This window comes from Heteronotia binoei, chromosome 19 (genome assembly GCF_032191835.1).
Source record: "Heteronotia binoei isolate CCM8104 ecotype False Entrance Well chromosome 19, APGP_CSIRO_Hbin_v1, whole genome shotgun sequence".
NCBI classification, from domain to species: Eukaryota; Metazoa; Chordata; class Lepidosauria; order Squamata; family Gekkonidae; genus Heteronotia; species Heteronotia binoei.
Window position 1 is genome coordinate 41136888 of NC_083241.1, and position 21249 is coordinate 41158136.

General features: G+C 52.6%; 1 protein-coding gene across 21 annotated transcripts in view; it reads right to left on the reverse strand.

Moving 5' to 3' along the window:
* LOC132587502 (tropomyosin alpha-1 chain) overlaps positions 1-21014 on the reverse strand; it is a 56040-nt gene extending 35026 nt beyond the window's left edge. For 5 of the 21 annotated variants that reach the window (XM_060259756.1, XM_060259765.1, XM_060259763.1 and 2 more), the window contains exons 1-2: positions 20766-20899; positions 18839-18964 (exon numbers count right to left, since the gene is read on the reverse strand). In XM_060259756.1, coding sequence (XP_060115739.1) covers positions 18839-18964; positions 20766-20879 — 240 coding nt within the window. In that variant the 5' untranslated portion in view covers positions 20880-20899. Of the gene's footprint in view, positions 1-7677; positions 7901-18523; positions 18650-18838; positions 18965-20765 lie in introns of those variants that run through there. The other 16 variants (XM_060259764.1, XM_060259762.1, XM_060259754.1 and 13 more) reach the window with 7 other exon arrangements.
* Positions 21015-21249: the final 235 nt, after the last annotated feature.

Consider the following 21249-nt stretch of genomic DNA (forward strand, 5'->3'; position numbering starts at 1 on the left):
GAACCTAAGAGAAGCCATGTTGGATCAGGCCAGTGGCCCTTCCAGTCCAACACTCTGTGTCACAGAAGAACATAAGAGAAGCCATGTTGGATCAGGCCAATGGCCCATCCAGTCCAACACTCAGTGTCACATAAGAACCTAAGAGAAGCCATGTTGGATCAGGCCAGTGGCCCTTCCAGTCCAACACTTTGTGTCACAGAAGAACATAAGAGGAGCCATGTTGGATCAGGCCAATGGCCCCTCCAGTCCAACACTCTGTGGCACAGAAGAACATAAGAGGAGCCATGTTGGATCAGGCCAGTGGCCCATCCAGTCCAACACTCTGTGTCACATAAGAACATAAGAGAAGCCCTGTTGGATCAGGCCAATGGCCCATCCAGTCCAACACTCTGTGTCACATAAGAACATAAGAGAAGCCCTGTTGGATCAGGCCAGTGGCCCATCCAGTCCAACACTCTGTGTCACATAAGAGGAGCCATGTTGGATCAGGCCAGTGGCCCATCCAGTCCAACACTCTGTGTCACATAAGGACATCAGAGAAGCCATGTTGGTTCAGGCCAGTGTCCCATCCAGTCCAACACTCTGTGTCACATAAGAACATAAGAGAAGCCATGTTGGATCAGGCCAGTGGCCCATCCAGTCCAACACTCTGTGTCACATAAGAACATAAGAGAAGCCATGTTGGATCTGGCCAATGGCCCATCCAGTCCAACACTCTGTGTCACATAAGGACATCAGAGAAGCCATGTTAGATCAGGCCAATCCAGTCCAACACTCTGTGTCACAGAAGAACATAAGAGGAGCCATGTTGGATCAGGCCAATGGCACATCCAGTCCAACACTCTGTGTCACATAAGAGAAGCCATGTTGGTTCAGGCCAATGGCCCATCCAGTTCAACACTCCGTGTCACACAGTGACCCCCCAAAAAACCCAAGTGCCATCAGGAGGTTCACAAGTAGGGCTAGAAGCCCTTCCATTTTGCCCCACCCCAAGCACCAAGAATACAGAGCATCGCTGCCCCAGACAGTTCCAACAGTATGCTGTGGCTAATAGCCACTGATGTAGCTCTGCTCCATATTTTTAACTAATTCCCTCTTGAAGCTGGCTATGCTTGTAGCTGCCACCACCTCCTGTGGCAGTGAATTCCACATGTTAATCACCCTTTGGATGAAGAAGTACCTCCTTTTATCTGTTCTAACCCGACTGCTCAGCAATTTCATCGAATGCCCACGAGTTCTTGTATTGTGAGAAAGGGAGAAAAGTCCTTCTTTCTCTACTTTCTCCATCCCATGCATAATCTTGTAAACCTCTCTCATGTCACCCCGCAGTCGATGTTTCTCCAAGCTAAAGAGCCCCAAGCGTTTTAACCCTTCTTCATAGGGAAAGTGTTCCAGACCTTTAATCATTCTAGTTCCCCTTTTCTGGACTTTTTCCAATGCTATAATATCTTTTTTGAGGTGCAGCGACCAGAATTGCACACAGTACTCCAAATGAGACCGCACCACCGATTTATACAGGGGCATGATGATACTGGCTGATTTGTTTTCAATTCCCTTCCTAATAATTCCCAGCATGCCGCTGGCCTTTTTTATTGCAATCGCACACTGTCTTGACGTAAGGATCCTAACTGCGTTTTCTGTGAATCACAAACCACAGAACACGGAGAGCTTTACTCCTAACCAAGCGTAGCGCAGCTGCCGAAATGGCAACCCAGTCCAGTTTGGGGTGCATGCCCCAGACTTCAGCGATTTGCCCGCAGCTTCCTGGGACCTGCACTTTGCATGGAGAGAATAGCCAGGCTGGCTACATGCCAGCGAGTTATGCCCCAGAGGAAAGGCCAAGTTCACACCTCAGCCTCCTTGCAGGGCACAAGAGGGTGGGGCTAGGGGCCATTGAAACAACACGCAGTTCAATCCAGTATCAATAGTCACAATCAGTGTGTGAATGGCAGAGTTCTATATTCAAGGCTGCTCCAGATTAGATTTTGTGTGTGTGTGTGTTCTTTTTAAACAAATGCTAAGACAAAGACTTACTGAACACCGGGGCATTACTTCTCAGCTGAAATGCAAGAGGGCTTCAGCGTAAGAATCTCAGGCACACCTGTGTTTCAAACCCTGCAAAAATTGCATCCGTGGGGTGCAAAGAGGTGGGGGAACAACACAACCACACACCCAGCTCCGGAATTCTTGCACAGTTACTGTGAAGGTCGGCCGCTGCAGGCTTCCTTCCAGTTGCCTTGAGAGTCACAGAGTTCGAAGGGACCCCCCCCCCAGGGTCATCTTCTAGTCCAACCCCCCTCACAATGCAGGAAATTCACAAGGACCTTCCCCTGTCCAACCTATAAAGGTTGGTTTTGCCTACTCGGACTGGCAGCAGCTCTTCAGGGTCTCAGGCAGATTGTTCACATCACCTCCTGCCTGGTCCTTTGAATTGGAGACGGCAGGGATTGAACCTGGGACCTTCTGCATGCCAAGCAGGTGCTCTAACACTAAGCCACACAGCCCCTCTCTCTCAAAGCATTCCCACTTCAGCTGGATCTCAAAATCTGAGTTGCGAATGCATGCACACGCAGTCTGTGCCTCTAATCCTGGGTACAGAGAAAGCTCACAGGAATTCCTCCGCTGTTGTGGTGTAGAGCAGGGGTCCCCAACCCCTGGGCCGTGGACCAGTACCGATCCATGGCCTGTTAGCAACTGGGCCGTGAGTTGGGGAGGGACAGTGGCTCAGTGGTAGAGCATCTGCTTGGTAAGCAGAAGGTCCCAGGTTCAATCCCTGGTATCTCCAACTAAAAAGGGTCCAAGCAAATAGGTGTGAAGAACCTCAGCTGGAGACCCTGGAGAGCCATGAATGGGGCTGTGGCTCAGTGGTAGAGCCTCTGCTCGGTAAGCAGAAGGTCCCAGGTTCAATCCCTGGCATCTCCAAAAAGGGGTGCAGGCAAATAGGTGTGAAAAACCTCAGCTTGAGACCCTGGAGAGCCGCTGCCAGTCTGAGTAGACAAGACTGACTTTGATGGACCAAGGGTCTGATTCAGTATAAGGCAGCTTCATATGTCCATGTCCATATGTTCATTATATATTGCAATGTAATAATAATAATAAGAAGACGACGACGACATTGGATTTATAGCCTGCCCTCCACTCTGAATCTCAGAATGGCTCACAATCTCCTTTATCTTCCTCCCCCACAACAGGCACCCTGTGAGGTGGGTGGAGTTGAGAGAGCTCTCCCAGAAGCTGCCCTTTCAAGGACAGCTCTGCAAGAGCTATGATTGACCCAAGGCCGTTCCAGCAGCTGCAAGCGGAGGAGTGGGGATTCAAACCCAGTTCTCCCAGATACGAGTCTGCACACCAAAATAAAAGTACACAAAAATGCACAAATCATTCCACTGCGACTCACTCCCCCTCCCCGCCGCCGGTCCATGGAAAAATTGTCTCCCACAAAACTGGTCCCTGGTGCCCAAAAGGTTGGGGACCGCTGGTGTAGAGGGAAGAAGGAAAGGAAAGGTCCCCTGTGCAAGCACCGGTCGTTTCTGACTCTGGGATGACGTTGCTTTCACAACGTTTTCACGGCAGACTTTTTACGGGGTGGTTTGCCATTGCCTTCCCCAGTCCCTGCTTTCCCCCCAGCAAGCTGGGTATTCATTTGACCGACCTCGGAAGGATGGAAGGCTGAGTCAACCTGGAGCCGGCTACCTGAACCAGCTTCCGCTGGAATCAAACTCAGGTCATGAGCAGAGGGCTCCGACTGCAGTACTGCAGCTTTTCCACTCTGCGCCACGGGGCTCTTAGAGGGAAGAAAGGACATGATAAAAATATACCAGATCAGGTTTCCGAAAGAGAAAGGGACAAACTGCAGCATTCTGAATGAAATGAAATGTAGCCACTTCTTCCAGCCCAGGGAGATGAAAGATTTCTTTCTCCGCAGACGCCAAAGAAGGGGCGCCCATTGTAGACCTGTAGCTACAAGCAATGCTCCCTTGGATTTTCCCCCCTTAATGAGTTCACATCCTGAGCAGCATGTAATTGCTGTAATCTTCAAAAGGGCAACGAGCAGTGTAAGGCTCTACGGCGGGGTGTCGCACTCAATTGTTACGAGGGCCGGATCTGACCTAAATGAGACTATGTCGGGCTGGGCCATGTCATTCTAGGCCATGTGTATACCTATTTAGGATTAGGTAGCAGAGATATAAACTTTTTAAAGGACACAGACAAACATTACTAAAAAAAAACCCCACTTAAAATACGCTTAAAACATTAGCACTTGTTGGTCTTAAAGGTGCTTTCTTTGTATTTCTCCCATGGGATCCAGGGAACCGGGCAAAGGAAGCTCTGGCTCTTTGCCTCCTTCCCCAGGGGACCAGCAGAGGGAGGAGCCTCAACCAACGGAGAAAATTGAGGCTTTGCTCTGTAGCTGCCGTGCGACTGAGCAAGCCTTGCAAAGCAAGCTGAGATGCAGAAGGAAGCAAGAGAGGGGGAGAAGGAAGCAGATGACCGCCAGTTGCTCGGGGGCCTGATAGGAGCCCTCCGAGGGCCTGATTCAGCCCCCAGGCCGCATGTTTGACACCCCTGCTCTACACCAACTCCAGATCGCTTCTGAGCAGGGATTCCTGCATTCATGAGTGGGTGCTCACCCACACAGCATAGAGCAGGGGTGGCCAAACTTGCTTAATGTAAGAGCTACATAGAATAAACATCAGATGTTTGAGAGCCACAAGACATGAATGTTCATTTCTTATGGCTCTCAAACATCTGATGTTTATCCTATGTAGCTCTTACATTAAGCAAGTTTGAGACCCACAAGGAAGGGAGGGAGGGAGAGGTGGAAGGAAAGCAACTTTAAATGTATTCTCCAAGCAGCCAGCTGGGCGCTCAGCCCCCAGAGCTCAGAGCAGGAGAGCCAGTTTGGTGTAGTGGTTAAGTGTGCAGACTGGGAGAACCGGGTTTGATTCCCCACTCCTCCACTTGCACCTGCTAGCATGGCCTTGGGTCAGCCATAGCTCTTGCAGAGGTTGTCCTTGAAAGGGCAGCTGCTGTGAGAGCCCTCTCCAGCCCCACCCACCTCACAGGGTGTCTGTTGTGGGGGAGGAAGGTAAAGGAGATTGTGAGCCGCTCTGAGACTCTTCGGAGTGGAGGTCGGGATATAAATCCAATATTTTCTTCTTCTTCTTCAAACTGGCTTAACACAAGAGCCGCACAGAATAAATGTCAGATGTCTGAAAGCCACAAGACATGAATGTCAGATGTTTGAGGCAGGGAAGGAAGGGAGGGAAATAGCTGGGGGAGGGAAGGAGAGGTAGAAAGAAAGCAACTTTAACTTTAAATGCATTCTCCAAGCTGCCAGTCGGCTTGGCTTGGAGAAGTGATTTAAAGAGGCAAATTCCTTTTCCAAGCTGGTCAATGGGGTGGTGGGGGCCACACGATGTGTGTGAAAGAACCACATGTGGCTCCCAAGTCAGTTTGGCCACCCCAGGCTTAAAGGGAACAGTAGGCCAATGTTTGAGCTTCATAGTTAAGCAGGGACGACCTCCTGCCCCCCCAAATCCATATTCACGGCTGTTACTTTTGCTCCGTTCTAGCTCTTCCCTTCAGTACTGAAAAGCGGCGATCAGCAGATTGCTGGAACAGCAGCTTCCACGCCTCGAAAAAACAAACCACACTATAATTTGTACATGGGTGTGAGTATCCTTTACAACTGCTGCAGCACAGATTGGGTTTTCTGCTGTGTCCAGGTGTAAAAAGAAAACCTGAGATGCCGTACTGGAAGAATAGCAACGCATGGTGGGAATGACCTCCCAGTATTTGTTAAACAGGTATGCTGCTCCGGTTTATGGAGGTTCTATTTTACCTAGAATCATACGAGTTGGAAGGGACCTCCAGGGTCATCTAGTCCAACCCCCTGCACAATGCAGGAAACCCACAAATCCCTACCCCAAATCCAAAAGCTCTTCATCGCTGTCAGATGGCCTCTGTTGAAAAACCTCCAAGGAAGGAGAGCCCATCACCTCCTGAGGAAGCCTGTTCCACTGAGGAATCGCTCTAACGGTCAGGAAGTTCTTCCTAATGTTGAGCCGGAAACACTTTTGATTTAATTTCAACCCATTGGTTCTGGTCCGACCTTCTGGGGCCGCAGAAAGCAATTCCACCCCATCCTCTATATGACAAAAAAGCTAGCCGATTAAATGCTCGAAGGGCATCCCTGATTTAAAAGCTCTCTGTGTCAGCCACTGCAGTATCCTGATGCACCCCATGTTAAGTTAAGATGGGAATCTACCCTGCCACTAAATAGGCACTGCCCGCCCAGGAAACCCCCAGTCCTGCTAGAAACTGCACTATGCTCAGAGGCACCCTACCTGAAGGTCACGCTTTCTAGAAAGCCACCTTGTGCCCGGAACCACACGGCAAACGGCCACACCTGTGCCAGCCCTCCTCTATAGCAGAGGCGGCCAATGAGAGCTCTCCAGATGTTTTAGCCTACAACTCCCATCAGCCCATCAGGGAGTTGTAGGCAAAAAAACATCTGGAGAGCTACCGTTGGCCACCCCTGCTCTATAGCCTTCCCTTCTCCTCTAAGCGCACCCGGACGGCCCTCATGGTTCAGCAGAGCGGCCAGCTCGGCACCTGCAGTTCCTGCACAATTTGTCTCTCCTCCCCCCACCCCGGAAAATAAAGGGCAGGAGGCCTGCTGGGGAAATGGAGAGGAAAGGAAAGGTCCCCCGTGCAAGCACCAGTCCTTTCCGACTCTGGGGTGACGTTGCTTTCACAACGTTTTCACGGCAGAATTTTGACAGGGTGGTTTGCCATTGGACCCCTTGGCACAGAGTGTTAACGCTGCAGTCCTAGGCTCTGCTCGCGACCTGAGTTCGATCCCCGGTGGAAGCTGTGTTTTCAGGTAGCCAGCTGGAGGTTGACTCAGCCTTCCATCCTTCCGAGGTCGGTCAAAGGAGTGCCCAGCTTGCTAGGAGAAAAGTGTAGAGGACTGGGGAAGGCAATGGCAAACCACCCCGTCAAAAGTCTGCCGTGAAAACGTTGTGAAAGCAACGTCACCCCAGAGTCGGAAACGACTGGTGCTTGCACGGGGGACCTTTCCTTTCCTATCTACCCTGAAGGCGCCCCGTTGTGCAGAGTGTTAAAGCTGCGGTACTGCAGGCCTAAGATCGATCTGAGCTCGATCCCCGGCGGAAGCTGGGTTTTCAGGTAGCCGGCTGGAGGTTGACTCAGCCTTCCACCCTTCCGAGGTCGGCCAAAGGAGTCCCCAGCTTGCTGGGGGGGGGAGAAGCGTAGAGGACTGGGGAAGGCGAGGGCAAACCACCCCGTCAAAAGTCTTTCCGTGAAAACGTGAAAGCAACGTCACCCCAGCGTCGGAAACGACTGGTGCTTGCACGGGGGACCTTTCCTTTGCCATTGGAGAGAGGGGGATGTGCGCAAAACCTCTCCAGCAACCTCTCCAGCGCACAGGCGCCCCCCCCCCTCCAGGCAGGGCGGCGTCCGAGTTGCAGAAAAGCCAAGGGGTTTCTCTCTCTCTCTCTCTGGCTCGTTTGGCGCCGGGAAGGGAAGCGCGAGAGGTGCCCGGAGAGGCCTCGGCCGGCTCCTCCTTCCCTCCCTCCCGGGGCCCGCAGCCCCAGCAGCACCCCCTTTCCCCTCCACCTTCTCCGCCGAGAGGCCGCCCGGGCCTTTTACCTGCTCGCGCAAAGCCCGCTCCTCGTCGAGCTCCCGCTGGAGGCGGCCGGCGCGCTCCTCGGCGCAGTCCGCCTGCTCCTGCAGGCTGCGGATCTTGCGGCGCACGGCCTCCAGCGAGCTCAGCCCCGCCGCCATGGCCGCCCAAGGAGCCGAGGGGAGGGCAGGGAAGGAGGCGGAGGAGGCGCCCAGCAGCAGCCGGCCGTGCAGCGCAGCAGCGACGCGCTCTTGCGCCCCCCGGCCTCGGCTCCGGTGCCACGCCACGGCTGCGCTCCAAGGCGACGCGCGCACCCGCCCAGCTTCCAGCTCCGCCTCCGGCCGCCCGCCCCGCAAACCACCTGGCCCGGGGAGGGGAGGAGGAGCCGTCCGGCGGGGCTCATAAACGCCTGCCAAGGAGGGAGGGACCGCCGGGAAAGCGGCGCGCCCTGCGAGCAAAAGGTGCCCAGGCCGGCCCCTCGGGGCAAAGGAGGCCGACAAAGTATCTCTCCCCCCCCCCGCCCCGTCCTCGTTGGTTCCATCCAGGGCTTAAGTGGGTAGGGAAAGCCCAGCAGGAACTCATTTGCATATTAGGCCACACCCCCTGACGCCAAGCCAGCCGGAACTGCGTCCCTGTGCGCTCCTGCTTTTAAAAAGGCCTGGTCCCATCACCTCGCCAGGTATTGGCACTGGGGTGCTGCATTTTCGGCTTGCGAACTGCAAAAGGATTGCAAAGAACCGCAAAAGAGGGGATTGGATAAAAATATGGAGCAGAGGTCCATCAGTGGCTATTAGCCACAGTGTGTGTGTGTGTGTGTGTGTGTGTGTGTGTGTGTATATATATATATATATATATATATATATATATATATATATATATATATATATATATATATATATATATATATATATATATACATATACACACACACATATTGGCCACTGTGTGACTGGATGGGCCACTGGCCTAATCCAACATGGCTTCTCTTATGTTCTTAAAAGGAGCTGGGAGGAAAAAGCCCTTCTCCATACACATTGCCAAGGGAAAGAAGCATTGGAGAAAGGGCTGCTTTGCACCTCTTAAGAAATAAATAGCACACAGGATGAGTGCGAGAAGGGCCTAATTTTAAAGGCTGTACAAAGGAACTCCTTGGGGTCCAGGCAGAGAGACTCTCTCTTGCAAGCTGCACTCAGGAGAAGAAAGTTAAAGGCCCCTGGGCGAGTTTGGGGGGCAGGCTGCTGCTGAAAAGGGGGTGGGAGGAAAAAGAGCAAATATTTCCCAGTGAGGCAAGACCGCCACCTACTGCTCAAAACCACACAGTGCAGAGCAAGGTGGGGGAGTCCCAAGGATTACCCTCACCCCTGTCAACACCACTCTACCACTGGTGTTCCCGATAAAGCAGAAACCACATTGCGCGTGCTTAGAAGAATCTAACATCTGATTCTCACGTGCTAGAGAACAAGGGGTTAGCGGCGACTGCGCCTGAATGACACTATTAAGATCGAGTTTTATTCAAGGCAAAGGCTTTCATGTGCATGCACACTTCCTCAGATACGGCGAAGTGGAATTTCTTCAACCATTGCATATAGAAAGAGCTCTACACGTGTAGAAACATATTATCTATATCTATTACCTACAGAAACAGCTCTTTCTGCATGCAATGATTGAGAAAGTTCTGCTTCACTCTATCTGAAGCAATGTGCATTCACACAAAAGCGTATACCTTGAATAAAACTTGGTTAGTCTTAAGCGTGTCACTGGACTCAAAACTTTGTTCTGCTACTTCAGACTAACATGGCTACCCACCTGAATCTCTGAAAAACCAATGTTTAGGATGCCATCCTATGTTTAAAAAAATTCCAGCATTTAGCAAGGTATTTTTTGGTTCCATCCCAGGCTACTTTTAATTACAGATAGGTTTCATCAGGGCGTTTTTGTAGCAGGACCTCCTTTGCAAATTAGGCCACACACCCCAACATAGCCAATCCTCCAAGAGCTTACAGGGCTCTTAGTACAGGGTCCAGGGATAGAATTCTAGCAGGGGCTCCTTTGCACATTAGGCCACACTCCCCTGATGGAGCCAACCCTCCAAGAGCTTCCAGGGCTCTTAGTACAGGGTCCAGGGATAGAATTCTAGCAGGGGCTCCTTTGCATATTAGGCCACACCCCCATGATGTAGCCAATCCTCCAAGAGCTTCCAGGGCTCTTAGTACAGGGTCCAGAGATAGAATTCTAGCAGGGGCTCCTTTGCATATTAGGCCACACACCCCTGATGGAGTCAATCCCTCCAAGAGCTTACAGGGCTCTTAGTACAGGGTCCAGGGATAGAATTCTAGCAGGGGCTCCTTTGCATATTAGGCCACACCCCCATGATGTAGCCAATCCTCCAAGAGTTTACAGGGCTCTTAGTACAGGGCCTACTGTAACCTCCAGGAGGATTGGCTACATCAGGAGGATGTGGCCTAATATGCAAAGGAGTTCTTGCTACAAAAAAAGCCCTGGGTTTCATTCTGTGAAGGAAATTCACTGGTGGAAGGTTGCCTCTGCAGTTTGGAGTGTAGTCCCATCTTCTATTGCATTCCCTTCAGAAGGTGAACAAACCAGGCCTCAGTTATTCTCTAGCTTCAAATGCAAGATTCAGGAGTGACAGAAGTGGACAGGGGGAAGCAAGAAATAAGAGGGAAGAGCCTTAAGAAGCTGGCCACATGCTACGATTAGGCTTAGGAAGAAGGAGTGACCCACAAGACAGCTACAGATCCCAAGAACTATTCTTTGCAGGGACTACTCACCAACAGTCAAATGTGCAAAGATAAAGCAGGCTCTCACCAAACGTCTTATTGGCACCTTGAAGACCAGCAGAATTTCTCAGGGTGAATGCTTTTGTCTGAGAAAGCTCACTGAGAAAGTGCGCGTTGACTCTTGGAAGTTTATTCTGGAAACTTCTGTTGGTCTTTAAGGTGCTGCTACAGACCCACACGGCTCCCCACCTGAAATGATCCTCTCACTAAATATGGAGCCGATGAGAAACCAACTTTAAAAGAAGTGATTTGGACACTTTAATGAAATCTGAGCATCGGCACCTTCTGCCTGCCATAGGATAACAAACGCGGAGGACTTAACAAGTCTTGGGGCTGGTTAAGTGAAATCTTTGCATATACGCAAGGGTGGAATTCTAGCAGGATCTCCTTTGCATATTAGGCCACACACCCCTGGGGTAGCCAATCCTCCTGGAGCTTACAAGGCTCTTTTTTGTCCGCTCTCAGAGGATTGGCTACATCAGGGTGGGTGTGGCCTAATATGCAAGGAGCTCCTGCTAGAATTCCACCCCTGCATATATGTATGTATATTTTTGAGCACTTCCTTCCTACTTTCTCAGCCAGCCTCACAACAGCTTCTTCCCCCTAATTATGTGTGTATGGGGTCTGAGGGTGAAAAAACAGTGGTTTCCCGAAGGCTTAAATCTTAAGCTGCGTGGCACCCTTCTGACTGAATCTGTGGGCTCAGAAGGGTGCCAGTCTCTTTAAGGTGGCACGGCCAGGAAGCTCACAGCTGAGATGTTCCCTGCACAGTAGCCGTGTTCCAATGATGGGCTTCAGTTGTCTCCCCTGGGCTCTAGCTATTAAACCGGGGGGGGGGGGTTGCACACAGAATCATGCAGCTGGAAGGGACCTCCAAGGTCATCTAGTCCAACCCCCTGCAACACCTTCTCTCCACACACACCCCTGCTCCGTGCCCAGAAGATGGCAAAAAACTTTCCAGGATCCCTGGAGAAAAACTCCTGCCTGGCCCCAAAGTGGCGATCAGGATTTCCCTGCGTGAGCAAGAAAGGGCCACGAGAATTCAGCACTGATGCAACCCTTCCTGCCCTCCATCTCATAAACTGCCTAATGCACAGAATCGAATACAATCCGAGAGAGGTCACTATAATGGATAACGCAACAACAAATGCAAGCTAGTGACCGATTTACTAAGAAGTATATAGAAACTGGTCCAAATGTCCAAAACATGTATATTCAAGTCCCAAAGTGGTGTGGTGACAAGCCAATCGATTAAGTACTTGTTTCTTTCCAGTCTTCATCAGACCTGGGACCAATATTGATTCAATTATATAGATTTTTTACACAGCTTTCAAAAAAGAGGGACGCGGAGCGTCTCCAGCAGCAATTTCACCTTGGCTGCAAGAAGCCACATACTGAGCTGTAGCCGATGTGAAATCTATATAATTGAATCAGTATTGGTCCCAGGTCTGATGAAGACTGGAAAGAAACAAGTACTTAATCTATTGGCTTGTCACCACACCACTTTGGGACTTGAATATACATGTTTTGGACATTTGGACCAGTTTCTATATACTTCTTCATAAGTTGGCTTGCATTTTTTGTCGTGTAATTCACAGAATCAGCATTGCTGTCAGATGGCCAGTTTAGTGCATATGTATGTATGTATGCAATGAAGTGGGAAGAAGAAGAAGAAATTGGATTTAGTATATTCCACTCTATACACTGAATGTCAGCGACGCAGAGCGGCTTACAATCCCCTATATCTTCTCCCCCCATAACAGACACCTTGTGAGGTAGGTGGGGCTGAGAGAGCTCTCGCAGCAGCTGCTTTTTCAAGGACAACCTCTGCCAGAGCTATGGCTGACCCAAGGCCATTCCAGCAGCTGCAAGTGGAGGAGTGGGGAATCAAACCCAGTTCTCCCGGATAAGAGTCCACGCACTACAAGAGCTGGACTATAACCTGGGAGACCCAGGTTTGAATTCCCACTTTGCTATGGAGACTGGCTGGGTGACCCTGGGCCAGTCACATACTCTCGACCTAACCTTCCTCACAGGGTGTTGTTGTGAGGACAAAATGGAAACAGGAAGCCTGTTGTATGCAGCTTTGGAGAGAGAAGTGGGGTACAGACGGAGCAAAAACGGGGGAAAAAAATGTGTGCATGAATATTAAGATGCACAGGCTCCCGTTCTGAAAACTGCGGCTGCTGGAGGATTTCTTCCAACTGCCCAAGAATATCTTCAACCAAGAGAATGCCCCTGACTGGGACTTTGAAATCAGTCTGAATGTAACACTGTCCGTTAATGACGTCTCCATAAGAATCCCCAAAAGCAAGCCAAGGGCGGGAAAACAAACCCAAATCAGATGTGACCGATCCTGGGTTTGCTTTGTTGGATCAATGCTTCGATCTTCTGCATGTTTATGTAGCAGGACCCATTAAACTCAACTAGTCTTACTTCAGAGTAAGTATGCGTAGGACCAAGCTGAATGAAGTTTGAGTCCAATGGTACCTTTAATACCAACAGGGCTTTTTTTTTTGAACAGGAACGCACAGGAACGCAGTTCCGGCTGGCTTGGCATTAGGAGGTGTGGCCTAATATGCAAATGAGTTCCTGCTGGGCTTTCCCTACAAAACTCCCTGTGCAACACAATGGTGATGTCAGGGGGTATGGCCTGGTATGCAAATAAGTTCCTGCTGGGCTTTTCCCACACAAAAAGCCCTGAAGACCAACCAAGTTTAATTCGAGGTGTGAGCGTTTGTGTCCGTGAACATGGGAGTTCATACCCAGAATTAAACTTTATTGGTCTTAAATGTTCCCCTGGACTCAAACTCCGTTTTGCTGCTTTAGATCGACACGGCTGCCCGCTTGACGCTCTCTTAGGACCAGGGCTTTTGGGGTAGAAAAAGCCCGGCAGGAACTCATTTGCATATCAGGCCACACCCCCTGATGGCACCATTGTTTCACACAGGACCTTTTTGTGGGAAAAGCCCAGCAGGACTCCATTTGCATAGTAGGCCACACCCCCTGACGCCGAGCCAGCTGAAACTGCATTCCTGTTAAGAGTTGCCAAGTCCAATTCAAGAAATATCTGGGGACTTTAGGGGTGGAGCCAGGAGACATTGGGGGTGGAGCCAGGAGCAAGGGTGTGACAAGCATAACTGAACTCCAAAGGGAGTTTTGGCCATCACATTTAAAGGAACTGCACACCTTTTAAAATGCCTTCCCTTCACTGGAAATAATGAAGGATAGGGGCACCTTCTTTTGGGGCTCACAGAATTGGTCTCCCTGGTCCAATCTTTCTGAAATTTGGTGGGTATTTTGGGGAGAGGCACTGGATGCTATGCTGCACATTTGGTGCCTCTACCTAAAAAAACAGCCCCCCAGAGCCCCAGATACCCGCAGATCAATTCTCCATTTTTCCCTATGGGAATAAGTCTCCATAGGGAATAGTAGAGTTCCCAGCAGATGTTTCCCTCCCCTTCCCCCACTTTCTGATGATCAAACCGGGGGATCCCCTGCCCCCACCTGGGGATTGGCAACCCTAGTTCCTGTGCATTCCTACTCAAAAAAAAAAAAAGCAAGCCCCTGCTTAGGATCAAACCATAAGGCTGGAGTCCTGTGAAGCTGTGTTTTCTTGCAGAGTTTTGGGCTGTAATCCTTAAATACACTTAGGGAGGAAGTTCGGGGGGGGGCGGGGAGGACTAGCCGTAATAGCTTGCTGCAGCACAGATAAAGAAGAGATTTGGGGACACCTTAAAGGCTCACGTTTCTGGCAGCAGGATCTTTTGTGAACTAGCCCCCACCCCCTTCTTCAGGCCAGGCAGCCTGCAGTTCAGAAAGCAGCTTTCGGCTCTCACACACTCCTGCTGCAATAAATCTCTCCAGTGCCACCAAAGACTGGGGGTTTGTTTGTTTTGGGTTTTGCTAAGGAACAAGACCGATTGTGGCTGGTAAAGCTTCATTCTCTCTCTCTCTCTCTCTCTTGATCCTGCCCTTCCGTTCCTCCAGGATGTTCAGGCCAACCTGTGCGGGTTTCCCATCCCAATGCACGTGATCCAGCCCAAATGTATGTGTCCGTGTGTCCCCCCCCCCCCCCAGAGGGCATGAATTACACTGCCCTCTGTACAAAGCGGAGCACGTTCAGGCACGGCCTTCCTTAACTCTAGTACAAATTAACACAGGTGGCTGCCTTCTATTGACTCAAACCCTTGGTCCACCAAGGTCAGTATTGTCTACTCAGACTGGCAGCTGCTCTCCAGGGTCTCAGGCTGAGGTCTTTCCCATCACTCACTGGCTGGTCCTTTGAACTGGAGTTTCCAGGAATTGAACCTGGGACTTCTCTGTAGTCCAAGCTGAAGTCTACCACTTCCTCCAAGGTCAGTCTTGTCTGCTCAGACTGGCAGCCGCTCTCCAGGGTCTCAGGCAGAGGTCTTTCGCATCGCCTGCTGCCTGGTCCTTTTAGCTGGAGATCCCGGGGATTGAACCTGGGACCTTCTGCATGCCAAGCGGAGGTTCTACCACTCAGCCACTGCCCCTACCCTATAATACATGAACTCATGAAGCTGTCTTCTATTGAATCAGACCCTTGGTCCTTCAAGGTCAGTATTGTCTACTCAGGCTGGCAGCGGCTCTCCAGGGCCTCTGGCAGAGGCCTTTCCCATCCCCTCCTGCCTGGTCCTTTCAACTGGAGATGCCGGGGATTGAACCTGGGATCTTCTGCATGCAAAGCAGATACTCGGCTATAAAGGTAAAGATAGTTCCCTGTGCAAGCACCAGTCATTTCCAACTCTGGGGCGACGTTGCTTTCACAACATTTTCACGGCAGACTTTTTATGGGGCGGTTTGCCATTGCCTTCCCCAGTCATCTACACTTTCCCCCCAGCAAGCTAAGCACTCGTTTTACCGACCTCGGAAGGATGGAAGGCTGAGTCAACCTTGAGCCAGGTACCTGAACCCAGCTTCCACCAGGATCGAACTCAGGGCGTGAGCAGAGAGCTTGGACTGCAGTACTGCAGCTTGACTCATTCTGGTTACTGAACCTTTCATTTTATAGCTCAGCTACTCAACCATAAAATGAAAGGTTCAGTACCCAGAATTGGTAATGTTTTCGAACAAAGGATGCATCTGTACAGGAAAAGGGTATCGGGAGAGACTGCTGGGGGAGGCCTAGGAGGGAAGAGGAGAAGAAGAGCCACCAAGTGTTGCTCGTGAAGAACTTCCAAACCCGTTTGAGTCAAATCGGTATCTCAAAGGAAGTGATCTGGAGGCTGAATAAAGCCTGCCCCGGCCATGACTCACACCAAACCAGCCACGATTATTACCCAACACCGTCCTGGAAAGGTGAGCTCATTCCCCAGACCTGCCCTACCTTTTGCCCTAATGAGAGACATCCGTCTGTCTCTCCGATGAGAAAGACCTGCGTCAGCAAGGAAGCTGTTTCCTCTCTGGCCGATGTGAACTTCGAGATTCACCCTCATGGGAGTTCCCTTCCATTTCCTTCCACAATCACCACTCCTCTCTCTCTCTCTTTCAATTAAGGACTTTTGTGCCGGATGGAAAACACAGTGCTTATGAGATGCCTCTTTGGGAAAGCGGCTACCAAAAGACGCCCTACGTTTCCCCTCCAGAATTAATTTCACTGCTCCCTAAACAAAAAAGCTACAGAAGGAAGGAAGGAAACTCTCTCTCCTGCCTGCACTTTCTCTCTCTCTCTGAACCCAGTAGCATTTCTGTGCTCCCTCCAGCCTTCATCCGAGGGAAGCGATTTCCAAATAGTCTGCATTCTTTCCCTTATAAGGAATATCTCCCCAGGATCTATATGCGGTTCCTTTGAACAAGTTAAATAAACGGCTGACTCCCCTCTATAGAAAGCCACATGCAGAGAAAACACATCTGAAGCAGATTATGCCCTGCTGGTCTCAGACAGACGGTCATTTTGTGGTTCTAGGGGCTGAAATTAAGTGGAGCGGATTCCTTTCTCTGCTGGGCACCAGAGATCTCTTCCCGCCCCCCCATCCTCAGGATTCCCCCCCCCCCTTAAACCAACACAATGAATGAAATGAGGGGGTGGGAATGACTTTGTCTTCCAACTCGAGAATCCCTCTTGCTAAACCGTTCGCCCCCTGACTTATTTTTATCTCACGCCCCTAAGCCGCCTAGTTTGGCCAAGCTCTGTAGAACTTCTTGCTGCATAGATCCGTTTTCCTGGATGCCAAAGAAGCCAAAGTGGGTTTGTTTTTTTGTAAGGAGCCAAATGTAAATGCTATCATCAGCTCGGCACAAGCAGCCCTCCCTCTAATCGCGGGAAGAAGTCTCTACTCGGAAAGAATGTCCCGTTACACTGTAATGGATGGTGGAGCTGAAAATGTTTGAGAGTTACATGCATGGAACTATTTAATACTCGTCAGGGGTCAGACAGGTGGGTGGGATGAGAGGCTGCAAAGAGGAGGGGGGAGAGAAGCTCTTGCGCTATACCATATAAAGTGCTGAGCTATATATAACCCTATGCTTATTCTCTGGATCTCTGTCCCGGAGACTGCAGACCCAGCAAGTATCATCTTCCGAGCCCGGCCTTCTGATGGGGGAAACCACGTTTTCCTTGAGGGGCCGCTACGGTAGCCTGAGCTGCCTTCTGTGAACACTCCAAAAATCGGCAGAAGGCTCCGAAAGGATCTGGCTGCCCTGCTTTACGTCTCTAGGAAAACTCAGAGACGCCGCTCCACGGAGAAACGGAAGCAAGCCCAAGTTCGTAGCACAGAAGGGGTTTTTTTTGTTATTCCGAAAGCACTATGAATTCCGCTTGTCATGGGAGAAAGTGCCTTCAGGTTCCAGACAACTTAAGGGGACCTCTTGAGTTTCTAAGCAAGAGATGCTCAGAGGTGGTCTTGCCATTGCCTGCCTCTGCGTAGCAACTTAGGATTTCCTTGAAGGTCTCCCATCCAAGGACTAACCAGGGCTAACTCTGCCTAGCTGCTGAGATCTGATGAGATCAGGCCAGCCTGGGCCACCCAGGTTGAGGCAAGAGCTGAACGGAGGCGGTTTGCCATTGCCTGCCTCTGCAGAGCAACCCTGGAGTTCTTTGGTGGTCTCCCATCCAAGTGCTAACCAAGGCTTAGCTTCCGAGATCTGATGTGATCAGGCTAGCCTGGGCCATCCAGGTCAAGGCAAGAGCTGAACAGAGGTGGTTTGCCGTTGCCTGCCTCTGCGTAGCAACTCTGGACTTCCTTGGTGGTCTCTCATCCAAGTGCTAACCAGGGCTTAGCTTCCGAGATCTGATGTGATCAGGCTAGCCTGGGCCATCTAGGTCAAGGCAAGAGCTGAACAGAGGTGGTTTGCCGTTGCCTGCCTCTGCATAGCAACTCTGGAGTTCTTTGGTGGTCTCCCATCCAAGTGCTAACCAAGGCTTAGCTTCCAAGATCTGATGTGATCAGGCTAGCCTGGGCCATCTAGGCAAGGCAAGAGCTGAACAGAGGTGGTTTGCCGTTGCCTGCCTCTGCAGAGCAACCCTGGAGTTCTTTGGTGGTCTCCCATCCAAGTGCTAACCGGGGCTTAGCTTCCGAGATCTGATGTGATCAGGCTAGCCTGGGCCGTCTAGGCAAGGCAAGAGCTGAACAGAGGCGGTTTGCCGTTGCCTGCCTCTGCGTAGCAACCCTGGACTTCCTTGGTGGTCTCTCATCCAAATACTAACCGAGGCCAGCCCTGCTTAGCTTCTGGGATTTGATGAGGTGAGGGTAGCCTGGGCCACCCGGTTCTGCTTTAGGCGCCCATCATTGCGTGTGTCAGAATTCGGTGTGCAAACCACAGTCTCGTTCGCCCCTGCCCGAGCGGTCAACCCTAAGAGGCAGCCTTCCGCCTCGGGTTCGAGTCATCCCCGCTGACAGCAAAGGTACGCCAAGCACAGAACTTCTCTAGCCACATCTTTGGCAGTGGGTAACAATTATTCAAGGAAACCGTTGGGCCGCTGGTCTGGCCACACTGGCCAGGTGATGCCAGGCCTCGCGGCCTAGGGTGTAAAATGGTGGAGAGAAGTACGGCGGACAGAAAAAGGGAAGCGGAGTCCGTGCATGGGGCCGTGGCCGGGGAGTTTACTTACGTCTGTAGCCTTTTTCTCCGCTAGCTCCAGCTTTTCCTGAGCATCTTTCAGGGACTCGGAGTATTTATCCAGCTCATCTTCAGTGCCCTTGAGCTTCTTTTGCAGAGACACCAGCTCATCCTCCAGCTAGCCCGGCAGGCAACCAAGGGGGGGCAAAGGACAGAAGCGGTGGTGGTGGGTGGGTTGGGCGTGGAAGGGGCGTGTGGGTGCAGCAGGCAACAAGACGGTGCAGAGAAGAGGTGTGGGTGCAGAAGGACAGACGACAGAGAAAAAGGAGAGAAAGAGAGAAACGTTAGCATCCCCACGACACGATACCTTGGTGGCCTTCTCATCGGCCGCGAGGAGGCTCTCCTCGGAGGTGTGCTGCTCTTCCAGAACCCGGTCCCGCTCGTCCTCCGCCACCCGCAGTTGCTTTTCCAACTGCGCTATATCGTCCTCCAGCTAGCCACCCACGTGGCCGGACAAAGAGAGGAGGAAACAACAGGTTGCGTTGGGATTCCCGAGTAAGATCTGCCTCCCTTCCACCCACTTCTCCAGCCCCTCTAGCCAGGGCCGGATTAAACCCCACGGAGGCTCCTAGGCCGTCAAAATCTCAGGGGGGGGGGCTTGCAAATTATCTCAGAGTCAGAGCCCCCCCTGCAGCCCGCAGGCCCCTTCTCAAAAGCCTCTCGGACAAAGCTGCGGGAGAGGCAGAGAGAGGCAAACTTGGAGACGACGACGTCAGCAGCTGCCACACCAGGCAAGTCGGGCAAAGAGCGGCTCAGTTGCTGGCTGCGTGTACAGGCTGGGTGGGCAGCAAATAGGGGGGGAAACAGGTGTGGGGAGCCAGCCCGGGGCCTCTAAAAGTGTGGGGGCCCCTAGGCCAGTGCCTACTCGGCCTTATTGTTAATCCGGCCCTGCCTCTAGCCCCAATCTGGTGGGGGCAAAACTGTTCCGAGTAGGGAACGGACGCAAGGAGACATCCGAGGTCCTCATGAGCCGTGGGTGCAGCCGGATCCACAAGTCAGCCAGACTCCCTGCGCTTAGATTCGAACGCAGAGGCCCTCACCTAGCCAGGGTGAGTCACGGTGGCCAGTTTCAGCGAAACCCGCTAGGAAAAGTCAGTCGCCACCAATTTCAGACTGCTCACGGGGAGGCTGTCAAGAGCAGCTTTGGGCCGACTGGGAGCCACGGCCTCCCCAGGCCAGCTGGAAGCACCAGGGTTTGCCCCTGAATCCATGCTTGGGAGATCACAGGGCTCAGCCGGATTCCATGGACATGTTTGACTGGGGCGGCAGGCTTCTTTCCAAGTCAAATAGGCTGGTTGCGGGCGGGACGCCAGTCCTTTTCATTTCAGCTTCCCCTGAGCTGGGGATCAGATGGCTTGTGGGATGCCCCTTCCGCCACCGGCCTCTGCTGCATCCTGCCCTCTGAACCCCCGGACCCCCCCCCCCCCGGAATGAGCCAAACCAGCCATTTCCCCCTCTGCACCCCTCTGCCCTTCTTCTTTTTTTTCCTTCTCCAGCTCCCTTTGCTTTTCAGGGGCAAAAAGAAGAGAGGCAGGGACGCCAACCGACCACGTTTCCTCTTGCCTCCGCAAACCCCCAACGTCTGGAAGGAATCGGGCCTTTCCACTGCATCTCTCCGAGCCACAAGGATCTTAAGAGCACGAGGGCACCTTTTCGGGGTGGCTGGCACCATTGTAGGGCACCGCCGGTTTCGGGACGAGGGGGGGGGAGCCGGTCCCCTGGAGCTCAGGAGGGCTTACTCCCGATGAAAGAAGTCCCACCGGGAGGAGACGCTGGGGGTAAAATCGGGGCTAACAGCCCGACACTCAGGGAACTCAAGGTGTGCCAACCAAAGTTCCCCGGAAGCTGCAGAGTGTGGTGAGCAGAAATTCTACTTTGTGAACTCCTGGCCTTCCAGTTGGGAGGGGCTGCATCGAAGGGTGCGCTCTGGGGTCATCCTCCCCCCCCCCCCCCGGCTCGGACAATAAAGGGAGAGCTGGAGGTTCAAAACCTGCCAACTCAGCTTCGAGCCCACGCCGGTGCCAACTCCTCCCGCCGGCTAGCCCGGCCCCCACCCAAGCCCGCTTCGTTGCCACCCGGCTGGAGCCCCCAAGAAGTGCCCCCCCATCGATCCAAAGCCAAAGGGGGCCGCAAGAGCCCTCGGGGGGGTGAGGGGAGCCTTGGATGGAGCGCGCGCTCCGGGCGCCCTGCAGCTGCCCCGGGGGCGCGGAGGGGTGGGGGGAGGCGGGGCGCACCTGCTTGCTGCGGTCCTCGGCGGCCTTCTTGTCGGCCTCGGCTTGCTCGGCGCGGTCCAAGGCGTTCTCCTTGTCCAGCTTGAGCATCTGCATCTTCTTCTTGATGGCGTCCATGGCGGCGGCTCGGCTGGCTCAGGGCGCACGGCGAGAAGGAGCGAGAGAAGAGGCCGGCAAGCGCGACAGGCTCCCCCCGGGCAAGGCGAGCGCGGCGGAGCTCCTGGACGGGACGGGGCGGCGGGCTGGAGTGCGGGCGCCGCCGGAGCCGCGCCGGCCAGATAAGTACTGCCCCCCCCCCGCCCGCATTCCTCCTCCCCGCAGCCAATACTTTTTTTGGGAGCCGGCTGCGCTCCTGCCTCCGCCCCGGCCCGGCCCCGCTTCCCTCCTCCTCGGCCCCGTGGCCATATATGGGGCGGGGAGGACCGGCCGGGAAAGGCGCGCCCCAGGCGCACTAACGCACCAGGCGGCTTGAGCGCGCCCGACGAGA